The sequence below is a fragment of the Cyprinodon variegatus genome, unplaced genomic scaffold (genome assembly GCF_000732505.1).
Source record: "Cyprinodon variegatus isolate N-32 unplaced genomic scaffold, C_variegatus-1.0 Scaffold204, whole genome shotgun sequence".
NCBI lineage: Eukaryota > Metazoa > Chordata > Actinopteri > Cyprinodontiformes > Cyprinodontidae > Cyprinodon > Cyprinodon variegatus.
In genome coordinates, this window is record NW_015150657.1 from 446,553 (window position 1) to 468,256 (window position 21,704).

General features: G+C 34.9%; 1 protein-coding gene across 1 annotated transcript in view; it reads right to left on the reverse strand.

Moving 5' to 3' along the window:
• erbb4 (erb-b2 receptor tyrosine kinase 4) overlaps positions 1-21,704 on the reverse strand; it is a 367,864-nt gene that overhangs the window by 81,882 nt on the left and 264,278 nt on the right. Inside the window, exons 10-12 of the mRNA XM_015379960.1 lie at positions 18,551-18,624; positions 10,282-10,372; positions 6,744-6,943 (exon numbers count right to left, since the gene is read on the reverse strand). Of these exons, the coding sequence (XP_015235446.1) occupies positions 6,744-6,943; positions 10,282-10,372; positions 18,551-18,624 (365 nt within the window). The remainder of the gene's footprint in view (positions 1-6,743; positions 6,944-10,281; positions 10,373-18,550; positions 18,625-21,704) is intronic.

Here is a 21,704-nt window from a genome sequence, read left to right on the forward strand (position 1 = left end):
CTTAATAAGGAGACATGGGGCTACAGATCCTGAAGCACAATATATTTAAAGTATATTTGTATTTAATGGTTCCACCTCGACATGACAGCTGTTAATTTGTGTGGGCTTATAAAATCTATTTTTCATAGCAACAGATTTCTTAAGCAAATATTGTGATAATACAGTTAGGCAGTTGGGTGGGTGTCTAAGGGATTAAATCATTTCTCTTCCAGAAACAACAAAGTGTCATGCAATATACAACAAGCCATTTGGCTAAATATTCCTTCAGAGAGAAGTCGTTTAAAACACTGTAGTGTTCCAAACAGTGTTGGAACACTTCAGTGTACACTGCTCCTTGTGGGGCCGACTACATGGACGTAAAGGGAATTGCTGTTTTAGGGTCAGGGGTTACATTTAAGACGAAGGTGGGAATTCAGTTTAGGTTGGGGTCAGGGTTAAGTATGAACCCATTATGGTTAGGTTTGGGGTAAGGGTCAGGGTTAGGCCAATGGAAAGGCTCAGCAAAGCTTGAGACAAGTTGGTGTGTGTGTGGGGGGGTGAACTTGCTGCATAGTGAGCAAATTTTTGGCACATTTTACTCAGGTTCTAGAAGGGATGTGTGCTTTTTCAATATTTAAATGCTGAGCAAAGAATGATAAACAACAGGTAAGACACAGAAAGAAATTGTTGATTCCAAAAGACTTGTAATTTAAGCTAACAGCCAAAAAGAAGAAGAAAAACACTGTTAGGTGTTGATTTTTAGGGACTACATACCAACCAGAGTATGTAATTTCCTCAGTTTTATTGAATTGTCTTGTTTCTTTGTCTCATGCTTCCTCAAAATAGTATATCCTATAAAGCTTGTGAGACCTTATTAAACAACCACTGCCTAAATATTTTTGTAACACTGTTACAGCACAACCAATAAAATGAGCAATGTGAGCATCACAGCTTTGAGTGAGCAGTGGTTTCCTTTCTAAAAACGTATAACCAGAGGAAGAAAAAAAAAGCTTATTAAAATAAAAAAAAAAAACACTTGTTTAAAAGGAATGACAAAACAAAGCAGATTAATGTAAGCCCCATTTGCTTAAGAGTCAACATGTGGCCGTCATTCTTAAAGTAAAGATGTAGTTACAATCAAATGATGACTCCATGAGAATTTTTCAGTGTCCTGATTAGACCCCAGCAATTGACTCAGGGTTGTATTTCATATATTGCTAAAGGGACCTATTTTACTTCCCTTTAAATATCAAAGATTGGTTTATGGGTAATGCAAAACATGAAAAGTAAAAAATAAAAATAGAATGGTCAGATAATAGGATTTAGAAGAGTCTCAATAAAAAAAAAAAGTGATCCACACATGCACAGGACAAGATCCACAGGACAAGATCCACATACATGTACAGTATGCAGAGGATAAATATTATTGTGAAGATAAATATTCAAACGGTACACAAAATGTACACATTCACAACACAAAATTCTCATTTAAAAACTAGCAGTGGTCTTTGAACTTACTGCAGGGATGAGTGAATTTTTGAGAATCACCTGACATGATTTGATGTTCAAATGCTTTTTTTTAACAAGCTTTAAAAATCTAGCTTGAGTTGTTTTAAGGATTTTGAAGATAATGTGTCTTTATATTAAGATTATATTGATTACACAACAGGTCCACATACAAAAACATTAACATAATGAATAAATGAGAAAAAGTTTGCAGTGGAAACTACCTTTTTCAACCTTTAAACAAAAATCTGTTTTAATTTAGCCCTTAAATGGATTGTTAAATCATTCATTTTTTGTCCTCCTCACAGACTTTCCAGAGTTAACCTCTACCCCACTCTGCAGTTTGCTTGGCATTTAACTCCCTGGTAAGGGGAGTTAGAATGCCCTTAATGCCCAATGCCTCTGCCCAGCTCTGGTGATATCTGACAAGCATCTAGTTCAGATCTACCGCTATCCTCTTCCAAAGCCCCAGTAGAGAGTACCCAGAGCAAGACAGAGTTCATGGAACGTCCTCCATTCTGGAGCTAAGAGAGCTAACAGCAGGAGATGCAGCAAGTTCCTACTCTTCTGGTGATTGGCTTATAACAAAATTATTACCCATGTGGTGTTCGTTCTTGTGACTGGCTGAAACAATCGAGTTATCTAATTGGTTGCAATTCATAGCTTGTTAAAAAAATTATTTTGTGTATTGGGTCGCATCAGGTGAATGTCAAAAACTCACATACAAATGCAGTGAAGTTCAGAGACATACGGTAGTTTATAAAACAAGATATAATTGTGTTTACATTACAAATACTTTGGTAAAACTTGTATTGTGTATGCAGACATCCTATAAATCATTATATGCACATGTGGATCTTGTCCTGTGGGAATGTATCCTGTGCATGTAACATTAAGAATCCAGTAGCTAAATAACTCAGTGCTGCCTTTATTATATATACATAGATCATGCGGGATGAGGGGCTCACGTGGCTCATAGTATATTATGAGCCACTCATATGTACATAAGCACACATGAGTTATAATTTATTTTAACTATTTACTTTATTTTAACTATATATATTTTCTGTTAAAACAGCATCCTGTATTCTGTTTGGGGCTGAAACAGTTAATCGGATTCATTGTGTTTAATGGATTATTGAAATATTAGTCAACTATTTAGTAATTAATTCAAGTAAGAATTTATTTAGTAGCTTTAGTACTAATCAGCAATTAATTAAAAGATCAATCATTAACTGGTGTATAGAGAATCTAAAACATGCCTTTAGAGTCACCCAATTTGAGCAGCAATTAAACCAAAATAATAAAAGAAAAAAGTATGCAAACATTTTGCATTTATATAAAAAACAAAAATTTCATCTGTCAATAAGTACTATCCAAAATCCTCAAGTGGAAAATGTTTGGTTTCACCTGGTGTAATATTTTAAATAGTCCTCTTTGGCTATCCGACTATTAATCGAAAAAATAATTGACAGATTTAATGATTTGCAAAATAATCGTTATATGCAGCCCCGATTCAGTTCAGGATTTAGTACATCTCAGCACAATTTAATATTTTTATAAATTATTAAAATCACCTTGCTATTGTTTTATCACTTATTTTAGTATCAAAGGCTGCCATATTGAAAATAGGCAAAATGATAATACTGAATCAGCTACCATAACCAAATTACCTTACCTAAAGCATCCTATATCTGTTCGCTATGAGAGACATAAGTCATTACCTATTGTGCCAGTAGTTTGTGGTTACTAAGAAATTTCCAATGTCATAGAAATATATCAAAGCAGTTAGCCCCCATCATCTGGCATTTTTCCACTTTTTACCTGATACAGCAATAATGCTGTTCTTTAATATGGGTATCAATATGCTCTGTTTTGATTTTCTGGAAGCCAGGATGATCATGGTTACATACCATTTCCTAGTGATGTGCTTGCCAAGAATTGAGACAGTTTTATGACATGGATCATCTGTTTCAGGTATGTTGGAAATATGCAGACACTTAAAAATGCTAACAGATGCGCACTGGTGCATCTTTGACCCTCAATCAAACCCTGAATCTAACAAAGTGGAGCCCTCAAGCACAACCAGCAAAGATGCAGCAAGCGGTTTCTGAGTGTCCTATTCGAACAGGGCAACTACAGAAAGGGTTCCAGAATAACCTTGAAAGACACTTTTCTGCAGCGTTAAACCATCCTGTTATATCCTCTTAACAGCCTGGAAACATCTTCCCATGAGTCTTTTGTTGTTATAAGAATTTGCCTTGTGTAAAATACTTTTAGGACACATGTTTGCTGTTTTAGGTGTGAAGTCTAATGAAATAAGATAATGATCTCACTAGATTCAGTCTTATTTCTTTTAGTGCTTAAACTGTTTCTTAAAGCATATTTTGCATAATTTTAAACGATTGATATCAGACTTTCTTCAAACTTAACTCTTGATGTATGTTAGTGGTTTATTGTCTGATAAGATCAGCTGTAAGAAGATAAATACAGATGGATGGATGGATGGATTTGCATGTATAGGGCCTGCAAAGCCATTGCGCACATTATTTCTGTTGATTTAATCTAACTTTTCTAAACCTGATGTAATGTTTATTTCTTAACAATGACTTTGTAATGACATGGGACGAAGAATCAAGATGTGATGTGTTCTGTAATAAAAGACAGTATGAAGCAACGCAAACAGTGCACTATGAAAATGTCAGATGTAGACAAGTTTGACCCATCTACTCGGACATCATTGAACATAGAGTACATCTGCAGAGATGAGATGTGAAAGTGTGTTATACACAAAAGGCAGGCTTACAGCAGGAGTACAATAGGAGTTCTTAGTAATGGATCTAACAATGCAAAAAAAATTTATATATTTTTTTTAAAGGGATCACCCATTAAGAAATGTTGTCTGTATTTCAGCTTTTGAAATCCACATACCTATGTATAAAATACTGACCAATTCCTTCACTTTATATCATTAAGTTTACAACAATCCATGTCTTAGCTGAAGATTTCTCCTGCTGTAAACTTAGTAATTGTAGAATATTTGAGCTTTCATACAGTGTAACATATTTACTTGGTTTCCAATATATCTAAAGAGTCATAACCTCAATGGTAATTTGCAGAGAAAGCAAGGTGACCTAGGAAAAATAAATATATTACCATAGTAAGATAGAGTGTTGGTTGCTTGTTTATGAAAGAACTTCACAACATGAGTTGCAGTTTACACCAGTTTGTTATGGAGAAAAGAAACAATAACATTCATATTTTTCTAGAAATTCCAGAATATAAGGGCAGGAATTCTGATTTTTATTGATATATCTAAACAAGTAAACTAAAAGTGATAAAAAAGTACAGGCTGTTAGATCAAATTCATATATGTGTTTGTAGCAAATTGTTTTTTTTTTTCTCTCTTTGGGCTTTAAGGTATTCTTGCACACAATAATACAACTACTTTACAATCTTCTCTTCCCTTTACAAAGAAAGCAAACTTGCAGACTATTTTCTCTGCCATTTTTAGGCTAGTAATTGTAGATGTTACTGAGAACAACTCTTTAGTTCGAGAAGTACGACTGCCTGGAGTGGGTCTGTATACTGTAGCATACATAGAAGACTGCCAAGAGAGTAAAGACATTGAGATTGATAGCAGTTCACTTATCCAGCACTGAATCCCCAAGAATTCCTAAATGGCATAAAATTCTGAGTGAAAACCTTTAGAGAAACAAGGCCAGTATCAGTAAAGGTAGAAAAGGTCCAATTGTAGTTGAGCATGCCACTCAAAAAGACTCATTAAAACTCAAAATCTCTTGAAAACAGATAACCTTTGAATCACTAAAAGAATATTGAAAGTATGTGAAGGACTCTAATTTAGTGCACACTGGATAAGAAGAGTTTTATACAGGACCCCCTTCATTAATACAAACGTATAAAACACAACATTTTGAGGGGGAAAAAAAAAACAGTAAATCAGTCATTTCTGTGCATAATACATTTTGCTCAAACCTTTTTTTTTAAGTCTCTTTAAACTGGTTATATGAGCATTCATATAAATATAGTTTTTGGGACCTTTTAAGTAACAGTTTTCATAAATGCAACTAACTGAATAATAGCCAGATTGTCCTTTAACTCTTTACAAAACCCCAAAAAATAAAATCTTACCAATTCATCATTTTCAGGTATTCTAACTTTGCAAAAACATTACATAAGTGTGTCTTATTTGAATTGTATACAATATGAAAACAAAATTACCACAAATCTGTTTAGTAAATGTTTTTCCAAATAAAAATTACAAACTGCTCCAATACCACCATCTGAATATGTATTGCACCCAGCTGTTTTAAGAGGCCAACAAATGAAATTAAATAAAACCCATCTATTATGCCCTTAAAAAAGCCTTTTTATTTGACCCTTTATGACTAAAACATTGTTTAATGAGCAGACTGGCACATCAGTATCTGTAAGTCTGTAGCTTATTTTCTTGAATTAACTTCGGGTCAAAAGTTCCTGCACTGTTCGGCTGAAGTGATGTCAGGCATGTCCATGTTAAATGGGTCCGACCGATCTAAACCTTATAGTCAAGATGGATTTTGTGGATAATAAGCCGCAACCAGCTCCAGCTCAACGGAGACCAATGGCATTTCTGGGTAAGTGAAACAAGAAAAAAAAAATAAAATGTGAGCGGAAAGTTGTGAGGATGAGTAGAAGTTCTGAGTTTTGGCCACAGTTTTGGCAGTATCATTGAGAAACACCCTAATACCTCTTTAAATTAAGAAATGATGTGGGGGAGTCCTCACATAAGCAGGGTAGCATTGATTTTTGCAAAAACTATAGCTTTTTGCTGATGAAGATTCTCAGTCATCCAGGTCATAGTCATTCCGTAAAAGTTTAAAAAACAACCCAATGGACTTGGTTTCCAAGGTTTGAAGACGTTTTGCTTCCCCTCCAGGAAGACATTTGAATTGTGAAAGCTTCCTGGAGGGGAAGCGAAACGTCTTCAAACCTTGGAAACCAAGGCCAGTGGATTGTTTTTAAACTTTCACGGAATGACTATAGCTTTCGTGATCTGCGAGAATTTTTTTTTGTTATAATACTGATTGTTAACACTTACAGTATTAGTAAGGAAGTGATTGTAGTTTGACTTTGCCAGATGTTTTGCACTTTGCTGAAATTAGGAAAGTCATTGCAAGACAATGCCTTGACTTTTTAACTTCAATTTAATAAAACTACATAGAAATACTTCTGCACAGATGTAACTATAAACTTACCACATTCTTGTGGGCTTCGGTTGTTACGGATAAGAACCTTTTGGTTTCCAGCGCGAAACAATGTTGTCCAGTTGACAGTACTGTAGTAGCAGAGTTGGCTGTTCTCTGCAATGTGGACATTCCCAGCGCTGATCTCTCTCAGGGACTGAAGCTGTAGTGATGAGATGCCGTGTTGTTTTAACACCAGCAGAGAGATCCCACTGAGAGGGCCACATAGGTGGAGGTGAGAGAGACGTGTGGCCAGACAGAAAGAAGAGGAATGCAGGAAAAGAGGGAGAAAAGTTTATGTTGAATACAGAATGAAAAAGACAGAGAGAAGATGGTGAAATATAAAGAAGATAAGTCAGTTAAATTAGAGGAGTTTTGTTGAGAAACACCACAAAACAGAGACATAAGCTGACTTGTTCTATTATTAGCACCTCTGACCAAAAATATAACCCCATAAAATTAATTACACAAATAAATTATTACACAAATTTGTATTTAAAACAAATCTACAGACAAAATCCTTCAATGATGCAGAAAATATTTTTCTCCTGATTCTGCTTTTAAACAGTCATTTGCAGGGAGAGGGTTTTATACAGCACTTAAAATAAATAAATAAATAAAAAACATGCTTTGATCCTAAAGGCAATAATTTCCACAAACAAGGATTTGAAACCAACAGGTTTATACATTTTTTATATATTCTTTGCCTAAAGTAAAATTGTTTGACGTTCATCTATATGGAGTTGTGATACGTCTGTCAGAATGTGTAACAAGCTACTGTATCAAGTGTCTATTAGATAATTTTCTGAAATCCTGTAATCTCTATGCATTACAGAGCAGGGTGGTTTGAAGCTGTGCGGTAAAAAGGGTGTTGCTTAATATTTAGCATAGTTTTTTTATGATAACAATATTGTGTGTTACATAGTTTATGCGGTTATGTAAATAGTAAATGTCTCATACTCCCCACTAAAAAACTATTCTGCGAAAATATTAGGACAATAAAGTGTTTTCTAAAGTCTATTATATTCTTCTATTCTATTATTCTGTTCAATTATTCTTTTCTGTTCTGGTATTTTTTTCCAGATGAAACCAAAATGCTGCTCTGATATGTTTATCTTTGACCCTCTTAGGCTACATCAATACCTGCAAGAGTAGAGTTTATTCTTTTTTCTAGATCTACTTTTATTTTTGAAGCTCTTAGGGCAGACTACAAAAATATTTTGTCAAAGAAAGATTGTATTATTTTAGACAATGTATTATAGATTGGTATTTTATGAGTAGCACTCAAATGACCAATCACAGGCAACCCACCTGTAGACCCACAGAGAAACTCTGTAGGCGTTATAACGAGGATTAAGTAGCACAAAACATCACTTTATGAGCAGACATTTTTTTTAAACAGTAATGATCTTGTTAGCTTGAAATATTAATAGGAAATTATTAATTGCTCTAGTAGCTGCTCTCAGTTTTTATTCAAAAACAATATCTCTCAATTATACATAAATTATACTAAATCATACTAAATCTGTCTGTTCATTAGAGCTGTATATCTTCTGGGGTGTAAGTAAATATCTACAACATAAAGCAGTTAAAAAACCTTTCTACCTAAGTCTTGTTTTATTTTTGTTTTTCCCCATATTTAGTTTCCTCAGCTCCACTTATAGTGTAAATGTGACAGGGAAGCAGTGGGGAGTTAGAGCCATCAGACAGACAGAGTATGCAGGGTCAAGCACAGGGCAAAGGTCAGAGGCAGGTTATAATGTGTCCTGCTGTTTTTATCTGCACACAGTGCAGTGCACAGACCCAAACTCTTACACAGATACACGCACACACTTAGTCTGCAGTATATAATCAGCAAAGACTTGCAATATTACCTACCAAATGTCACTATGCATTGTCAAGCACTTTTGCAAAAGCACTGATGAGTAAGTGATAAATAATTATGCTCCATTAGTTGGGTTGAAACTGCCGGAGTCTTTAAATGTTAACACAAAATAATGACCAAAACCTGTTTCAAGCAGTGTTCGTTGTAATAATTCCACATGACAAAATTAAAATGCAGAGCACTTAAACAGAGAAGAGCATATAACTTAATCCACAAATGATTTACATAACTGAATCTAAATGTAAAGTACAAGCTACATTAAGTGACATTACTTGATCTAAATGTTAAGTTTATGACAAATTCTGTCTGGCCTGTTTAGAAAAAGTTGCACAGATCAGGTTTTTGTCTTCAGAGTATACCATTTTTTTTTTTTTTGTTCTGTGTGTGTGTGTGTTACTCAACCAGTAACCACGACATGTGTAGGTTTACCAGAAAATATTGTAATTGACTATTAAATGCAGCACTGATATCTAAAAGGACAAGTACAGTAATAAGCCCATTAACTGAGGTAATGTGAACATCAGTTGTGAATTTGACCAATACTGTTTCATTGCTTGGTGACACAGTGGGTAGCACTGCTGCCTTGCAGCAAGAAGTTCTGGGTTCGATTCCCGGCCTAGGGTCTGTCTGCATGTTCTTCCTGAGTATGCGTGGGTTCTCTCCTGGTAATCCGACTTCCTCCCACAGTCAAAAAAAAACAAAAAAAAACTGTTAGGTGAATTGGCTTCTCTAAATTGTCCTTAGGTGTGAGTGTGAGCAAGAATGGTTGTTTGTCCCTGTGATGGACTGGCGACCTGTCCAGGGTGTACCCTGCCTCTCACCCATTGACAGCTGGAGATAGGCACCAGCATCCCTCATGACCCCATTTGTGAATAATGGAGTTAGAAAATGGATGGATATATATATATATATAGATATAGATAAACTGTAATTAAATGTTTATGAAGACCAGGTTTAATCACAGTACCCTTGACAGCCTGTGGTATAGATATTTTTAATAAGGACAGATAAATAGAAATATCTAAAATTGGAATACATCAAAGGAAAAAAAAGTTCCTTCAATAAATTGTCTGGCATTGGCTAGAGCCAGAAGTTAAAGTGATCTTTATTTGACAATATGCTGACAGAAAATGGGGTTGAGATAAAGGCAGGAGACATAGAGCAAAGGTCTATGGGCTGATATTCAAAGCTTGGATGAGATATTAGGACGGAACTCCTGTGGCACTAGACCTTTTCTATTTTTACAGTGGTGTAAGTAGACACCCAAAGTTGAAAGCAAGTTATGTACCTTATTGCTATTGTTAAGTAAGTATCCTGCCAAATCCTTTTTGTTGGGCCACCTTTCTTTTTGTTCTATAGCTGCACGAGACACCAGAATGTTCCAAGATAGCAGTGGTGGCTGGGAGACCTCTCTTTTTTGTTTTGATGTCACTTTTCTAAGTTGCACAACGGAACATTTGATATGATTATAAATTAAATTGCCTGGAATAATGTACTAAACAACATGCATTTGTAAGATAAATGTGCACTCCAATCACAGTTATGTACCACATATTATGGGTATAATTAGCTACCATTTGAGTATATTCAATAGAACCTTGATGTAAACATAAATTAAACTTGGAAAAAATAAAATTTTAACTAGATTGTTTGATCATTAGTTACCTGTACAGTGCTCTCCCTCCTATAGTTGCAAGGTTGGAGAAAACACTCAAGTCAGTGATGTTGTCAGGCCAAGACTGAATGTTAAGGTAGCCTAAGAAGGAAGAAAACCACATAGAAACTCATGTTAAGCTGTGTCACAGGCACAGACAAACAAGAAGGACCATAATTAATGTATAGTGCTCATGAAGAAAAACTGTATACATATGACCCAAATGCATAGCATAGGCATGGCACATACAAAGACAATTATAATAGCAATGTGAAATTTACTTGATTGATACAGACAGACAGACAGACAGACAGACAGACAGACAGACAGACAGACAGACAGACAGACAGACAGACAGACAGACAGCGCATTCCCTGTCTCTGCTTCTCTTCTGCTAAATCATTTAAAGGATTAAATGAAAAGCTGAAAGGATGGCTGTGGCTCATTTATAATTTTCAATAATGGATTCAGAAATATGAAATATTTAGTAGAAGAACAGTGGATGAGTAAGATCCCCAGGCCAACACCAAAAGACAAATAAAACTGTGGGTTGAGGCAATACAACCAAGGCAAAAACCACAAACCACCACTCTCCTGAATGTAGCCCCGATCTTACAGTCACTAGGGAATGAAATTTATTTATTAATATCTTTCTTGAAATCAAGAAACAACATTACATTAGGGTTATATATTTATTTTATTTGCCTTTGCCTTAATCACCAAGTAGATGGAAGGGAAGTGGTAAACAACAATTACAACCAAACCAATACAAACTGTGCCATAGGATATACAAATATACATATAGAATGTTTTTCAATCTATAAAACTATTTGACATCATCATATTACAGTGTGTGATTTCCTCCCACCGGGTGCATAATACTGTCTGTCTAAAATTGTCTTGTTGAAAACAGAGAGCAATAACCTTCAACAGACTCTTTACCAGTTTGCAAACATTGTTTGATCTGTTATCTCAATCCCAGCTGAACAGCAGCACCATTGAGATACATATTTGTTAACATTCTTTGATGAGGAAAAGAAAAGAAGTAAAAGACAAACAGCATTCCCGACCACAACAAAAACACACAAGATGCTTATGCATGACAGCAGAGTTTGATGCAATTTTATAAGTCTGTCACAGTGTTGTTTTTGACAGCTATCTTAGATTTAGTCTCAGTTTTTGTCCTCAGGAGGGAAACTATTATTAGTTCAGACAAATTTTAGGCATTACTATCTGCGATAGTTTTAGTCCAGTTTTAGTCGACTGAAACTCAAAAAGGTTTTAGTATAGTTTAAGTCAGTTTTATGTTGCACTGAAAAAGCAGCTAACCTTTAAAATTTCAAATAACACCTAGATTCTTTATCAGACTGACAGCTCTGCCTAGATACTACAATTGCTGAAGATAAAATGCTGCAGAAAACTGATTTCTAGAATTCTAATTTTTTTTACTAATTAATGCCCTACTTTATAGAAAAAGTCTATCAAAAAAGTTGTGAAAATAGCAGATCTAGTTCAACATATCATATTGGTTTATATAGCAGACAGAAAAGCTAACACAATTCACAATAAAAGAATAGTTTTAGACATACAAGGTTTCAGTCCAAAAGCAAACACTTCCTGATCTACTATGAATTATGCATTACACACAGATCAATAAAATCTTTATTACTCCAAAAAAAGCAAAGAACAAAAACATTTTGGCTTTGTTTCTAAGAGTTTACCCCTTGGATACCATGCTCAGGGGACGATTTAAATTCAAAAGGATCTTATATAAAAAAGAAATACATAGAGAACCTACATAATTGCCTTATTCCTATTAATATGTTAGCTAACATCTTGAAATATTCAAATAGATAAACAAGAAATATGAGAGGGAAATATTCAAGATCGATAAACCTTTTCATCTGGGTCTTTATATAAAATGAAACAGTATGCAATTAAATATTTTTTTTGATTAAAATTTAGGGATTCCTTTTGGCAGAAATTAAAGAAGGTTCAGCATTACCTCTTGTGAGGTGGAAGAAATAAAATCCTGATAGTTAGACAAAAGGATTTTTTAGGCTTGGCAGAGGATGATCAGCCACACACAATATATTCTATTAAGTAGCGAGGGCAGGATGAGCCATACTGCTGAGAGCGAACCATCAGTGTGGAGCATAAAGTGCAGAGTCTGAGCTAACCATGCGCAAAGCCGCATTTCTGCACAAGCACAGCTGGAAGAGCAGAGTTTGTGTTAAGCCTGCATTATGCTTTTTGCCTTCCAGCTTACTTTTACCTCTTCTACTGCAGTCATGGTCCATCTATGGTCATGCAGAATTTGTACCACTGCACACTAGGTGGGTGTGACCAAACAGAATACAGTAGAAAATCTGATACTTATGGGGTGCCACAATGATGCGTTTAAACGACTGACAGACCAACCACCAACGTTTTTATTCAGTCTCATCCAAACAACGAAAACTATACCCAGTCGTCATGTTTTTTTATCAAAGATCCATGTTTTCAGTAGCTTGTTGGTTCTCTTTATTATCATAAAAAAGGAGCATCAGCGAAATAATTTGTTGACGAAAACAATACTGTCACAAGATAATCTTTCATATACAGTGTGTTAGCAGGGACTGAGCTGCATGACCAGAGACTGGTAAAGAACTCTGAATCCCACATTGCAAAGTATTAACCCATACAAAATGTGACCTGCTCCTGGAAAGGAGGAATTTCTACACCGGCTGGAGATTTCAAATGACATCATAGAGCTATGAACACCTGTCCAGAGCATAATTTGTTCCCTTTCCACAGCCCCAAAATGCATTGAGGGATGCCTTGATTTCACTGGCAGAATAAATTAATCAGTCCTCAAAGGATGATACAACAGAGTTCATTGACTGTACAGTAGCAGCTTTTCACAATGGCCTTTGCCAGCCAAATGGCAGCCCACACCCCTGCAAATCCCAGCAAAATCCCCTCCACGAGTAAATTAATTCTTACGTTGTGGAGAGAAGGTGTTTTTCTTTTTTCAAAATATGTGTGTAGAGCTTGCTGTTTGATAATGGTAGTGGTTGAAAGTACTTCATCTACTGTTCTACAGTATAATACAACACCAGGCAGGTATTCAAAAAACATGAATCAAACCACCAGTGACTTCTTCATTAATGATTCTTGATATTCTTAAACATCTTAATTAGATTAAACACCCTGACATTTTAATAACCGCCTTTGAAACTAATTGATAGTTATTTATGGCAAAACTAATAGTTGTGCTACAACAAATTCCTAAATGACTACATACAGTATTTAGTGTTAATGTGTCAAATTATCATTATCCGATGAGAGTGGCAATTACAAGGGAGTAGAGGTTTGCCAAAATCAGCTGGCAAGAGGCAACTAACAAAATATATATTTATACAAACATAAGATTTATCTTTTGAGTTAATTTATGACAGTGTTTTCAGTTGATTGCTTATCTAGTGTTTTCTTAATGTTTTGCTTAACAATGTTATCAAGATAGTTGTGTTGCCATTGCCAGCTGAGCATCTCTCGTGATTTAAAAACCTCTGAAAGAGCTTGATGAAGGGCCATTTTGCTTACTTGCATGCATATTTATTAGTCTAAAAACAGATGCTAGCCTCAGGAATATGCTTACAACCTTAAGGAGTGGTCAACTTGTAGTGTCTAGGTGCAGTAACTACTAAAAGATTGCTTAACTATCGATGTTTCCCTTTTTGTAAAGAAACTGTTGAGTCTCTGTTCTTGTCTGATTGTTCTTTTAGCACCTAGCATTTTTCCATCCTTTGCCTTTTTATTTAGAGATAGGTGAATCATTAAGACTCTTGCTGCTTAAAGTTTATTAAAAACACTGCAAATTGTGAAGTTTTCTTTTAATGCAGTAAATTATTTAGGTCTGTTCATTTTATGTTTGGGGTCTGATTTTCAGTTTGCCTCCAGAGCAGTTGGCATATGATGTCTGACTACAACCATTAATGTTTGACCCATGCCCTATGAGATATAATTCATTGATGACTGTATTGGTAAAACAAAAATGTTCGAAATACTTTTAAATATACATTAAAAACAAGCTGATGCCCAAATTAATTATATCATGATGTGAAGATGATTATCCTAGAATCATAAATGCTATTGAAATGGCATAGTTGTGCTACACTTACACAACTTAAATGTAGTTATATAAAAACTACCCTGATGCTGAAAAAAGCGAGTCTAAGCCTAACCATGCTATTTAAGATCAAAAGAGAGAGCTGAATACAAACCTATACAGTAAATAACACACCATTAGGAAACAGGCTAACATAACGAAAAGCAGCCATATTATCATTAGGCTATTGTCCACTCAAGCTTCAAGGACAGATTGGCATCATACTGAGATAAATTTATGTCACAAAAAAGCTATACAAATCTTGTAGAAATGATCCCCTGTTATACTTACCTGCTTTTATTTTTTACTTTTTTACTTTACTACAATCTTAAAAGACAAACAGCAATCAATTAATCAAGGAGATTTCTGAAGGCAAAAATTTATTTATACTTTTCCACACCTTCTTCCTAATTCCTCCAGGATTAACATCGGAGTTATGGTAGGATTTAATTATTATATTTGTTTATTTTTCAATGTTGTAGGATTACAATGAATTAAAACAATTCCACTGCAAATAGAGTAAATAAATAACAAAATGAACAGTGGGATTTTCAACATTCTATGGTCATATCTGTAACACAGGGTTTCCTTTACCAATAGTGGTATGATTGTATTATCTTTACAACAGCTGACAGTCCACCTTTATCCACTCCTAACTAAGGTGTTTCCCTGAGTTGTATATAATTGTTTCATTTTTGATTAAAATTCCTATTTTCCTCACATGCATTAGTAGTAGACACACAATCTTATAAACATTAACATTATCTAACAATTTGTAACGTTGTACACTGAGGAAGTGGCTCATGATTTGCTGAAAGACACATTTTATACACATCAAAATACACAGCAAATTGCCCGTTGGAGGCTCTTAGTAAAGAGGGCCATGAGCTCACAAGTAAAGGTCAAGATGGCTTAAGTTGTGATGATTATAGTTCTAAGTCAAAACCCTTATGAATGTAAGGCTTGATTACTCACTTGTTGTGTTCTTTGAATAGGATCTGACATGGTGAACGGTCTTTAAACATCCAATGAGGCAAGAGTCAAGGGGGGAATGAATAAAGAGTAAAAATATGAGTGTGTGTGAGGATGCAAGCAGCTGGCCTCCTATCCTACTCATTTGAAAACTAAGGCGGTGTTATTGTGACCTAAGGGTCAGAAAACCGGGTTGACTGCTTCTGTCAGATGTCACAGTTTCTTGACAGCTTGGGGAGACAACAAGTTGAGCTGACACAAATGTCTAAGTACATGGCTACAGGTTTATGCCCCATCAACTGCTCTTGTGCCTTCACTCACCAAAAGAGAAGATATATGTTTAAAGTAAATGAAGCTTTAATACCCAGGCAGGAACAACTTTGGCATATTAAGTAAGGAAATAAAAAATCTTTTTTTTTTATGAATAATTTTCTATGATTTGGATCTCACAGCAAAGTCTAGCCTTTAATTTGAGTAAATTTATTCTAAGAGAAAAACTGTTTTAAAAGAAAAATGATTAGATTTTACAAATAAATCAAAAGCTCTAATATCAAAACCTTGGCCGACCCCTTTCACCAAGCAGCACTTATTCCTCTCCTGTAACATATCACTATCTCCATACACAGACAGGAGTCTTTAAAGGTGCCATATTATGCAAAATACACATTAGAAACATTTTGTAACACTCAGATGTGTCCTGAAGCCAGTGTATGCGATTCATAAATGAAAAATACCCTTTCACCTCTATCATTACCTTTCTTAATCTCTTAGCTAATGTTTGCTCAAAATGGTCAGTTTTAAAAGCAATGTAAAGGGAAATAAGCAGTCCATCAGTCAAGCTACAGCCTTCATCTATTGTATTGTTCTGCTCTCCTAATCGCAATTTTTACGTAGTCGGACTGGTTGTCATGGTTGTGGGGGTGTGGGCTTCGGGAGGATTAGGCGTGGAAAGCCAATATAGCTCGTCCAGAGGACAGCTGAATAAAGAGATGTTTGGTACAGGTTGTCTGCCTAATCTGAGAGGAATTTTACAGCACAAACTGCAAAAAAAAAAATTTTTTTTTTTTTCAAATGTAGCATAAAATAGATCTTTTACCTACTGTATTGTGCAAACCTGTTTGCTTCAAGGATGTCAAAAGTTTGACTACAGAGCCTGTACATTTTCTTTTACAATTTGAAAGTTTTAATTAGTACTTCAGTACTTTGAATGTCACAGTTTTGGCCTGTGTGGTCAAAAACCGTGGACACCACTGCTCTAGATTATCAGGTCTGTGGGATATTTAGGTTCGATAAAATAGTGCAGTCTTCCAAATGCATCTTATTTAATGTTAAATCTACTAGGCGTATTATACATTTTATATATATAAATATATATATATATATTTTTTTTATCTCAGCCTTCTTCAACCAATACCCATGGCTTCTCTTAAAATCCTGCAAAGTTCAGCTAATTCCATACAAATACATATGAAACAGTGCAAAAAAAGGAATTTTTTGCTATGCCTCCCAAACGAATAGTTGGTAAATTAACAGTATCTAATGGTTTGTTACAGAGGCATGATGATCCCTAAATGTCTTACTACAGCGTAGCAAGCTTTCAATATATTTTATTCACCTTAACACCATCCTAACTTTGTCTTGTTGCAAGATGCATATGAACAACAGTCCATCCCAGTGATTCATTGGAAAGGACTTTGAATTTTATCATATAGCTGAGAGAAATCAATTTATTGGAATTCAATAAGTTAGTATTACATTCCCAGAGAATATGATATACTGTATATGTAATGGCCTTTACTTATATAACACTTTTTTTTTTTTTTTAGCAAAGGGACTTCTCAGGACTTTTCACTTAAGCCATTCACACATTGATGGTGGCAATGCTGGATCAACACCGACAGAGTAGAAGCTGCCGTACACAGTCACCACCATCAGTAAGCACCATGGGTGAAGTGTTTTGCTCAATGACACAACTACTTAAATTGACAGAACTGGGGTTCTGCTAGCTCTTCAATAAAAAAAAAAAAAAAAAAAAAAAAACTCAAATAACATGAAATTTGAAACATACGAATTAACCAGTGGGAGATTAATGCAATAAAGACTAAAAAGCTTCTTAAACACTTCTTCAAAACAGATGATGATTTATTTGCTCCTTGCTGCAGTTTTTGGGGTTTCTAATTTGTTTACAGTTATTTTCTTTGCTTTTATCCAATAAATTTAATTAGATTCCATTAGAACTTTTTTTTCTTGTTTGCTACTTTACATGTAATATTTGAGCAAGGCCAAGCCGGATTTTAATATGAGAATACAGAGGAAGACTGTATGTTTTAATCGTGGGAACTTTTTCACTTTTTGCCTTGCTTTCCAGTTTTTATTTTTTCTTGCTGTTGATGATGATATTGTAATCTGTAGTACACATATCAATACAAATATATGATTATGAAACTATCGCACATACTAGGGGACATATGTTGCCTGAATTGCCCTAAGTGCTTCAGACTCCTCAAAAAACAGATCTAATATATATATATACGATTTTTAACATAAAAAAATGACATATTTTTTGCTTTCTATAGACAAAGTGCTTGAGAATGTTTTAATTTAGCTTATTTGGAAAACCTCAATTTAAATTTAGAAACTTTACGAAGGCTTTAACAAATCTATTGCCACATATGTGTTTTTATTTCATGAGGGAAGACGATATCACAGATACAGTGTGTAGTGTTCTGCTGGCACTGTTACGTGTCTGGGCTAGAAAAACTTGACAGCAAACACGAAGCTCAAAAGTGCCACAGGAGAGCTGGACAATTACCGATGCACACCGCATGTTCTGGATCTTTTCTTCATAGTGCATGAAGGGAGAGAAGGGACTGAGGGACTCAAGGCTAGAGAGCCCCCAAGGGAGAGGCAGGGGAGAGACAGAAGAGATTGAAAGTCTCATATAATATTCATCTTATGCTGCATTGTCTGTCCTTGGGGTGGACTGTCTCAAGAGAAGGGAGTTGGTTGACTTGCGCAAACACACACACAAGAACAACACACAAACACCAGCTAAACTGCAAACATTTTAAAACATGACAGGAATATAAAGGCAAAAATCATAAAGTGTAACGAAGCGGTTACATTAACAGTAATGAAGAGATGGTTTATGTACAAACCTGTGATTTCCCGAACAGTGCGAAACACATTAAGTTTTTCTGGATCTAATGGTCCAATGTTGTGATAAGCATCCCTGTAAAAGACAACCCAATATTAGGGTGTTAAAAAATGAAAGAATACAACATATATGTTTTAGAAATCACAAAAAAGGCAAGTCTATCTCAGATGCTAAACTTAGGTATAGGTGTCTTCATGATTAGTTATTTATTATACATGGCGCTGTCTTGCCCCTGTGACTTAAGACATACAAGGCAAGTTCCACCTCTAGACCACTAACCAGCTCTGAATTTTAATGCGTTTTGTTTTCATTTAAATATTGTTTACATGAAATACTTAGAGAATACTCTTGTGTAATTGCTCTGGAACACTAATGGCAAATCAATCTATTACATGACAGTGATTCAATGCATTCAAACATCTTTAAATAGTGAAAATGACTTGCTGAAGGTCAAACTGAGCATCAGAATGGAAAAAGAATGATAACAGCAAGGCTGGCCTGATCCATTTAGCTATTTGCCCAAAACCGTCTGTTAGGTTTACAAGAAAAATCTAAAAAACATACAGAAAGTAGTTATTGATTTCAAAGATGAAAGAACAATAAGCAGAACAGTTTCAGATAAGAAAAAGGCAGCAGCAACTACAAAATATAGAGTATGTAGAATCTTAAATCACATGGGCTACAGCAGCAGAGCACAAAGATGGTGCATCTCCTGTCTGCTAAAACAGGAAACTAAGGTTATAATTTGCACAACCCCACCAAAATAAGACAATTACAGGTTAGGTCAATCTTACCTTTTTCAATAATTCTTCAGTTTTGCTGCACGAATACAGTAGTAGGACATTTTATATTACCAATTTGAAATCACTGATCCTCTTTGGCATTAATAACTGCTGGTAGAGGTTCAAAGGTTAGGTGCATACTTTGGGTCCTTTATCCTAGTGAGCATATTTAATTGCCACGGACTTCTAAGTATTGTTAATTCACTTTATGAGATCGGTGCATCTTTCTTTTCAAACATAATGCATCATGTCACAGACCTTATAAAAAATGGCCTTTTAAAATTGGCTTTTTGAATATTGTGATTAGGAAACTAAGATTCACAGCAAATGGATCATGCTATAATTTTGAAAATAAATATACAACCCTTTGTTGACCCTTGGTTAGAAAGACGTGAGACAGTTCTGAAAGAAAGGGTGATGTGCCTGATACTAACAAGGCATACTTAATAAAGTAGCCAATAAGAGTTATTGAGTTTAAAATTATTCATACCCCTTTTTTGTATTTAGATTCCAAGTTATTTTTGTTATAATAAAACGTTTCTTCCTAAATGAAATAATGTGAACATTTTACCAAATATGAGAAATTACAACAGAAGTATCTTTTTTTAAATCTATTATTTAACTTTTATTATATACAGTACACACAAATATTATGTCAGAAATTAGTTACAATGCCTTCAACAATCAACTGAAATCCTTTATATGGATTACAGCAATCAAACACTATATAATATCAACTAGTTTCTTACATCTTTCATATGAATTACAATGGAATCTGTATCTTAGAGGTTGAAAGGCCAATTATCATAACCCTCATCCTGATCTCCATCCAGAGATATTTTAAAGGATTGCTGAGCCACCCTAAAATGTAAATTAACTTAACTGCATAAGCTCTATGCAGTTCATGTATAGTAATATAAAGTAATATGCAAATGGATATGAAGAGATCTTGGCCCATTGTAGTTCCCTACCATTGAATTAATGATGAGTGCACAAGTCATGAGTAGAACCAATATATTCAAGAAAATGTATTTCATTCAACAAAAAACTTAACCATTTGGTCATATGGGGCTGATTTACTGTCCATGTAAGGTAAAAGAAAAAAAAAGACACAAAACAAGCTAAAACAGGGAAAACTTTATCTAATAAAAAAATACGGTTGATTCAATATTACATAAAACTTTTCTGCAAAGACTTGATTGCTGAATTTAGAAATCGAGTTTTAAAACATTCAGAGAAAAATAAGTTAAAGGAAAGTTAAACAGCATAATTCTTTCTTTGTATTTGCAATGATGTTGATGCTAATCTGACTGAAGAACCAGCTTTGTTGGCAATATTAATAGAGTAAGAATAGTAATAATTGTTTATTTAGCTTTACATCTTTATATTATTGTTTACTTGCTGTGGGCTGCTATTAAAGCAGATTCATCAGTCTATGCCAGAGTTCACAGATAATCGGACCGTGGTCCGGATCCGGACCCACCTGCTGGCTTATCTGGACCCAACCTGATTTAAAACATTTATAAATTACTGCATGCTGTCCGACGGCAGGGTCTAATTTCACTTTTACTTCTCCGGTTTGTACAGAGCATCCGGCACCAGGCTACAGGTGATACAAATTAGCCAATGAGCTGTGCCAGTCAGGGTCGCTACTGTTAGCTACTTGTAGACATACTGTAGTAAGCAAACCTGTGGCAAGCCCGGCGATGAGAAAGAAGGAGAAGACGATGAGAAAAAGGGAAAGAAAGTGTGGACTGCTGGAAGAACTGTAGTGAACTGGTGAAAGAAAAGTGAAATGGTGTGCTCAGAGATGACCCTGCATATTTTAAGCATGTTTGGCTCAACCTACTGCTGTGAAGCAGGATTCTACACAATGAACATAATCAAAAATAAATATGGATCCAGGCTAAAAATGAGCACCTTGATATGTGCTTTAGAATGGCTTTGTCACCAATCAAACCCAGGTTTAAATCCTTGCAGGGCAGCCTAAAGCCTACATCTGTTATAAAGCCATAAAAAAATAAAAAAAATAAAAAAATAAATGGTCAGTTCAGGTGTTTTATAAAATATGTGAATCAGGAAATTGTCTACCGAAAGACTGTTGTTCTCTACTTAAAAAACACTTTAGATTTTAAAATGGAATATGTTGTACTTTTTATTTTTTTTTATTTAAAAAGTCAATGTATAACATGGATGCATAAACACCTCATTTTATTTCAATGTTAAAATTTGTTTAAAGTAACAGGTTATAATTAAAAATGTCTCCAGACATTTATTGGTTGTTGATGATCTTTATTCGGACCCTGCTGATTGTTAATTGGATACCCCTGATCTATGTGGTTAATTGTACAAACCCTTCAATATAAAGGTGCT